Raw genomic sequence first — 7,711 nt, 5'->3', positions numbered from 1 at the left:
CCTGAAAAGATGGCACTACTCCTACGCACCAACATTTGTTTTGGGGAATCCTTTTTAGAAAAGAAAATAAATCAGCCTCGAAACTTTACGGACAAGCTTTGTATATCCTGGCCAAGGACATCCTATGTGGTGGTATGTGCTACAAAAATATTAGAACAGTACCCATTTGAATTAAACATCAGGAGGGCACTCTTACTGATTTTGCTTTGAATTTGTTGAATACAAAACATGAACCTTTTATTTCATCTCCCCACGCACTTGAACAACCTAAACAAAACTCCAGCAGCCATCTTTGCACTTGCTGGCCTTGAATAGTTGCACACGTCAAAACTCGTGAGATAGCTGTCATTTAATTGAAACAAATAATAAAGGCACTTTTATACTGAGCTTGGTTCGGGCTCCTCTGGAGAGAATACAAAAGCGCATTCATTCTTTAAAGAAGTCTTTGTCCACGATCTTGTTGTTGAAAATCTCGATCCAGTAGCCGTCCGGGTCTTGAATGAAGGCAATGTACTTCATTTTCCCTGAAATTAAAAGAAGTGTACATTAGAGTTTTCACCACAACATACGGTGGCTGCATTCAACCCTACGTACAGTGCTGCTTTTAAAATGCCAATCAAACGGCTCGGCTAAACTAACTACGTGATGAAACTTGCAACAAAATATCTAATTGAGCTGGTAGCCAAATCGTTCACTTTCGGTAAAGTCAACTGCAGCACGACTGCGCAAAACAACCAAACTAATTTTGCTGTGAATGACTATAATGACCAGCACTTTGATAACTTTAAGCTGAAATATGTTTAATGTGATGCTTAGAATGACAGAAATCTCAGCATGTTGGTACACTAGAAGAACAAGGCAGACAACACACATGTTGGTTCTTGTGTTGTCCTTGTTCTTGTGTCCATGTTTTGCACACCTGCCTTTGTACCACCTTGTAAACAATGCTGACGTACCAATAGCCTTGAGTTGGTAATTTTTGTTTTAGGTGAATTCGAAGTTCCAAAAATGTCAAATTTTAATTTCATCAGTAGCTAACGAAGTAGTTTCTGCCAGTGCAGAAACCTTGTCTGTACCAGCAAAATGCTGCAATTGCAGAATGTTGGTGCTGAGGTATACAGGGGGTTTCACTGTGAATAGAAGCTGACTAGCCTTAGAAACCTGACTTGTCCAATAGACGCTAAGATGGATCTTCAGTTAAGAAATACAGTGTGATGTTATTCTTACTTCAGTGCAAAACGTTACTTCAGTGCTTTCACGTTTGTCCACCCTATACATTTAATGCCCCGCATGGCACCTTGCATATAAATAATCTGGAGCTGCAACTGTTCAGGCACCGTAAGAAATGATTGGTAGTACAAGGATATGCCTATCATTTTGCTTGTAGCTTTAGACATTCTTGTGGCTGTATATATTACACTTTATAGACCAGATTTTTTTATAGCCTACTTGCCTAACTAGATTTCTCTTCCTCCTTTCACACAATATGTGTGGCTGCTTTAACTGCCACAATTGTGCGACTCTTGCACTCAGCCAAATGAGAAGAATGTTCAGCCATTCTTAACAGAACTGGTGCCCCCTTCAGAGATGTCGTACAAGAATGCGCAAATTATTGTGTGTTCTCTGTTGACTGTGAGGGAGAAAACAAGCAAGCACCTTTAACCGGCAGCACACGCGATATAACACGTAATGCTTTTGTCTCGTGCACAATGCACTGGCCCACTAATTGGTTATGTTGCTGAGTGTGCCCGCTGTCAGTGTGAAATTCTGCTCGTACTTGCTTCATGCAGAAGTCTTGCGTAAACATGTTGGAGCTACAGCTTTCCCCGTGACTGTGTACAGCTTGCATAACATAGAAAATAACTTTATTGTACTCGTCCATCGTGGTGCGCTGAAACCACATGGTTTCACCGCACAAACATGACACTCGTCTTTAATATTACAAGGTACAGCTTACTAGATGTCGTCTAGTATCTTTCATACAGTGCCTCAAGCCCTTTAATATGTGAACAGTTGGGCATATCTCACAGAAAAAATTCGGCCATGTGCAAAATGTTGCAACTGCAGTGAAGCAAATGATGTAGTGTGCTCTCACTAAATTATCTCTGTGGTATATTTATTGGAATCTAAAATGTGATTGCATTAAAGAAGACACACTTACTGGAATTCAGAGACAAGAAAGCTGCAGTGCTTACGGAAGCAGCCACCACAGGTGACTGACAACCGCAAATGCACCGTTCCCGCAGTCTCCCTCACCATCATCATAACAAAAACATGGCGGATGCCTACAGGTGCTAGATATCCTGATCTAGAAATTTGCAAGCAATCATATCCTCGTGAACACACGAAGAAGGCAAATATCTTCCATACATGCATAATTGCAAATTAGTGCACTTGTAACACGATATCTTGCTTAATATGATACAATTGCAAAGGTGCTGGAAGTCAGAAGGACAAAGTTCAGGCATATCTATGTTATTAACCATCATTCTTACACTGGCTGAATTGCAGCTCCCGTAGACAAGCGCCAGCTTCTAGGAAACAATATGGCAATGACCGCTCACCTTCATGAGGCTTCTTGACAAACTTGACACCAAGCTTCTCAAACCGGGCACACGCTTCTGCAACATTGGGCACCATGATGCCGATGTGGCCTGCACACCCAGTCAACAGACAGGTTAACAGTGTCCTTGATCAACGTGCCCTGCAGCCGCCCAGATACTGTCGCATTGCAGCAAAGCCTGAAGTGGGGGCAACACTGACGACAAATTGCTTCATGTCGATACCTACATCATACAAAGAGACCAGTTTTTCACCTTCACTGTAACAACTTGACGAAAATTATCTAGCTATGGTAAGCACCATGTGGAAACTGCCCACAGTTTGCTCAGTTTTGCATTTCAGCTGCAGTGCCTTCTGGGATTGCACCTTGGCACACCGCTGATTTTCTCGGTGCACGAAGAGGCAAGCGAAAAGTGCCTGGTGAGGGCATGCCTCATTTATCGAGGACTGCTGCTGGGCACCAGTGTAATTTGTCGAGGATGAGGAGACTCGCCAGTGCTAACTGCGGCACACTGGTGTAGCTTATTGAAGATTTTAAAAGTTGGTTATCAGGAGTGAGTTGCATGAAACATTTCAATTTGTTCACAAGCCTCGCAGGCTGCGGTATACTATGAAAGGTGGGGGAGGGTAGGCTGCAAATTGTATTGATGGGGCAAGTTATGGACCATGGAATGTGACCACTGCAGCTAAGAGTCAAACCCACATCATGTGTTAAGCTGCAGAACACTATAGCCACTGATCTACCGTGGCAGGTTAGTTTCTTGAGTATTGATCAAGTTTAGTGCTAATTCTGGGTACTGTAGGAGCAAAGAAATCATCTGCTTTGAAAGCATATTTCACTTTAAATGATACTTTAAAGAAAAAACGCGCAAGACGGTTACGAGTGTGTAACGCGAGTATTTAATCGCTAGCTGTGGTGCGGGCCCGCTGCTTCTGCGACATTTCTGCATAAAAGACTTTTTACAGTGTTCTTGTTCAAAACTACTATGCTCCTCTCCAGTGCTCAAGCACAGGCAGGCTATCCAAGCATACACTGGTGCAGCCAAAGGCACCATGATGACAATGGGATGACAATTTCTAAATGATGAAGTAACTATAACGACAGTGGGATGACAACAGCATCAAGATGTAGCGATAACGACGAGTGTATGCTGATGGTGGCATGACAAAGAGTGCATGACGACGGTATGACAAGAACACATGACAACTGTGTGATGACGATGGCATGACAATGTCATCATAACCGCAACCTAATGATGACAGCATGCTTACAATGTAATGACAAAGGCGATGCGGCGACAATGGCATAATGAGTGTATGATGATGATGACTGCATGACGACCGTATGATCACAAAAGTATGATCACAAAAGTATGACAGAATGCATGACGACTGTATGACAACAATGTCACAACAACGGCATCATAATCATGACCTACTGATGACAGCATGTTTATGATGGAATGACAAAGGCAGTATGACAACAATGACATGATTAACACGACGGAACATACCCAGTGGCGTGGCGACATACGAAGCGGCATATATCTATGGAAACTTTGCACTGCACTATCTTCGGGAGCGGTCCGCCACTGCAGATGGCGCAAGACTGAGCAACGAGCTAGGAAAAGCTGATGCTTGAACAATGTAAGTGATTAATAAAGGGAAAATGAGACATCCACCCGTTCGTAGCAATTGCTACAAAGGAAACCCAAACGGGTTCCTCGAAAGAAAAGCCTCATAGTTGAAGAAAAATTCGTCCTGGTCCGGGACTCGAACCCGGGACCACCGCCTTTCCGGGGCAGCCGCTCTACCATCTGAGCTAACCAGGCGGCTAGCAGATGGCAGAGCGAAGTCGAATTTGTTGACAACACGAAGCAAAGGCAAGAGTTTGACGTAGTAGTTCTGCGGAAACCCGCAAGGTGGAGAGAAGTAATGAATAAAGGGAAAATGAGACATCCACCCGTTCGTAGCAATTGCTACAAAGGAAACCCAAACGGGTTCCTCGAAAGAAAAGCCTCATAGTTGAAGAAAAATTCGTCCTGGTCCGGGACTCGAACCCGGGACCACCGCCTTTCCGGGGCAGCCGCTCTACCATCTGAGCTAACCAGGCGGCTAGCAGATGGCAGAGCGAAGTCGAATTTGTCGACAACACGAAGCAAAGGCAAGAGTTTGACGTAGTAGTTCTGCGGAAACCCGCAAGGGTTTCCGCAGAACTACTACGTCAATGTAAGTGATTACAGGAGCCCTGTCAGTTACATTATTGTATATGTAAATATGTAGAAGCACACAAGAAATTTCGCTTATCCATGGCAGCCACTGACACTAAAACAGGACTGTCAGACATGCGTCAGAAATCTTGGAACCTTCGTTCAATGTAGTTTGAACACATGGGATCTTCTAACAGCACTCTTTAGAACAGAGCCAAGTTCAGAACTAGTTCTGAAATAGTGTCATTAGGAAAGTGTCCCCAATTTTAATGATGTCTTTCAAAGATGTCACGCAGCGATCATGCAACGGTAGACAGGGACGCACTTACCAAATCCTCTAGGAGCGGTGTTTCCGTTGTGGTAGCCGCCCTCTGGGTGATCCTCCCAGTTGCTGTGGACAGAGTGTAGACATAACGTATCAGAGCAAACTCTTAATGTATTTTAATTGCCACAGTGGTTCAACAGACTTAACAGTGGTTTAATGACATTTTCTTTGTGCATCAAACTAAAGAAGTTCACCAAATGTTTTTATTTTCTTTGAAATGTCACTTTTCTGGTGGTGAAACGTGGTGAAACTACAGATAAAATTTGATTCTAAAATCTTTGGCAGTGGTACAAACATTGCGGAAATGATATTTGTTGGCTCAAAAAGTTAAAGGTGCGGTATACTTAACGATCAGGGGCTTTCTTTTTCTTTTTTAAGAGGGAGTCAGGTGCCTAATTTCCAAGCAAGTTGATGCTGAAGTGTACAAGCAGCTTTTTACAACTCATAATCCGAACACAATATCTCTTAAGTAACTCTTGTCATAATAAAAGTACCATATGATTCCTTTGTTGGATGACAGAAACAACATAAGTAAAATGACGTTTTTAAGCACAGTCAACAGTGCTACTGCTGCATGTCAATTAGTCTATTCCAAGGGCTTCAGTCAACTGCTAGATTCTAAATGTTTCTGCTCTACACAGTAAGGAATGAAATTTCAGCATTCTTGTAAAGACAAGGAGCATCACAACCGGGAGGTGATAAACTTTTCCGCTTCCTGGCTGCTGCTTTGCTCACAGCTCATGTGATTGAGCTCACATTTTTCTGAGTGAGCAATAATCGCAGAGAGAAGTGTGGGAGGGCTAGATTGTCTGCCAATACAAATGGGTGAAAGTCTGACGTCTTATCAAAGTGACCAGCCAAACCTACGACTAGTTACTGGTCCACAAATTATGCCAAAAGTTCTGCAAATAGAACCGAGATGGCTATCTAGGACCACTCTTGGCCTCAATGTCTTTAGCTCGGACAAATGCACTTTAGGACGAGACAAGTTAGGGAATCAGCCCTGCACCACCAAAACCTTGCTGGTGTTCACGAAAGGCAAGCTCACGTAAGAGCATTTCCTGATTGGCCAGCGTTCCACCACCCAGCAATTATAACAGGTAGGTGTGAAAAGATAATCACCATGGTAATGGTCAGTTTCAGACAACAATTATGTGAAATAAGTTTTGTGAACACAGGTCTTGATGGTGACGAGTGTCACACAGTTGGGCAAAATGGTTATTAGATGAAGCATTAGATGTGTGGCACACACTGGCAGAACACATAGCAATAACACGCTCGTATCGCTGATGTTTGTGCCTGTCTGACAGCAGTATTAGAAATGTGTGGACAGGCACTAGCAAGTGATTTCAAACTGTATGAAAAAAAATTGCACTAAGTGCTTATTTTATCTTTGCAGAGCGCAATAGCTACTCTCATAATGTTGTGCGATTTACGTACACCGGTACAGAAATGTACGTGTAGGCACAAACATTTATGTTTCAAGCATCACATTAAAAATAAGTTACCGGCCTTGTGTGCGCATGTGCTCAGAAATTTCATAGTCCCGTGTGTTATCTGTTGTAAAGTCTTGAGGACCTGTGCACAGTGACCAGTTTTAGCATACACCCTGATGTAGCTATATTGAAAAATTTGCTATAAGGAGGCTGAGGAGCTAAGCTAGTGTCCACTGTAACACTATTGTAAATATATCGGTTTCGTAACCCGTTTTCGTGGCACTCGTGGACCGTACGTGGCAAAGACGGTTTACGGTCGGGTTGCGTGCGATATCTTTATAGCCCACATTCCACGGCTAGGACAGCCACTGTTTCAAATAACGGTGTCCTTGGGTTTCATAACTGTGTCCTTAGAAATTGTTATCGCCACGCGCACTACGTGGTGCATTCCGCGGCCGGACTGCGTATATCTTCATGGCCCACATTTTTGCGGCATTTGTAAGCGCACGCGCGCTGCAGCTATAGCCTGCCGTCAGCACCGTCGGCAAACTTTGCACAACTCCCACTCACAGGGCGCGATATCGAAACGAGCGCTCCGGCTCGACAACTCTCCGTCAACAGTGCCTGACGTAACCGAAGCGGTAGTTTTCCGCACCTCCGAGTGCTCCCAAACTTTGGCCGCAGCGGCAGGGCGAAAGAGGGTGGGTGAGTCTATACTGCAGGACACACAAACTTACTGCGTCAATTCAATCGTAGCTTTGCGGCTGAAGGCCCACTCGGCGCGCTCTTGACGGGAGCTAGTCTTTGGCACCGACTCCTCGAAGCCCATAAAGTAGAGCGAAAACTTCATCTCGGGAAAGTCTAGCTTCTGCAGCAGCCGCATGCCGAGAACGCGAGTGTAAAAATCGAGCGACGCCTTGGGATCCTTGATCCGGTACATGGTCTGCTGCATGATGAAGTCTCGCGTCGCCGGGTCCGGCTCGGAGCAGCATTTCTCCGCCTCCTGATCGCTCAGGCAGCCCGACATTTTCTTTTTTTGCGGAGAGGCAAAGGGAGCAGGTATCAACACTTTGGAAGGAAGCAGCAGAATCAGGTGTAGCGACAAGACCCGGCAACAAGTTCACCGCGGGCAGAGCGGAGGGAAGTGCGCCGACCGCAGCCCCCTCGACCGGAGTTCT

The 7,711-nt window shown here is 44.5% G+C and overlaps 1 protein-coding gene across 1 annotated transcript; it reads right to left on the bottom strand.

The window, feature by feature from the left end:
* Positions 1-331: 331 nt before the first annotated feature.
* On the bottom strand, positions 332-7,701 carry Glo1 (Glyoxalase 1). Its single transcript, XM_075699535.1, has 4 exons — positions 7,271-7,701; positions 5,102-5,163; positions 2,565-2,654; positions 332-524 (listed from the first exon to the last, which is right to left on the bottom strand). The coding sequence occupies exons 1-4, from the start codon at positions 7,558-7,560 to the stop codon at positions 427-429; spliced, it is 540 nt and encodes a 179-aa protein (XP_075555650.1). The 5' UTR covers positions 7,561-7,701; the 3' UTR covers positions 332-426.
* Between the last annotated feature and the right edge of the window lie 10 nt (positions 7,702-7,711).

The sequence above is a fragment of the Dermacentor variabilis genome, chromosome 7, assembly GCF_050947875.1.
Source record: "Dermacentor variabilis isolate Ectoservices chromosome 7, ASM5094787v1, whole genome shotgun sequence".
Taxonomy (NCBI): domain Eukaryota; kingdom Metazoa; phylum Arthropoda; class Arachnida; order Ixodida; family Ixodidae; genus Dermacentor; species Dermacentor variabilis.
This window is presented reverse-complemented; position numbering and strand designations above follow the sequence as displayed.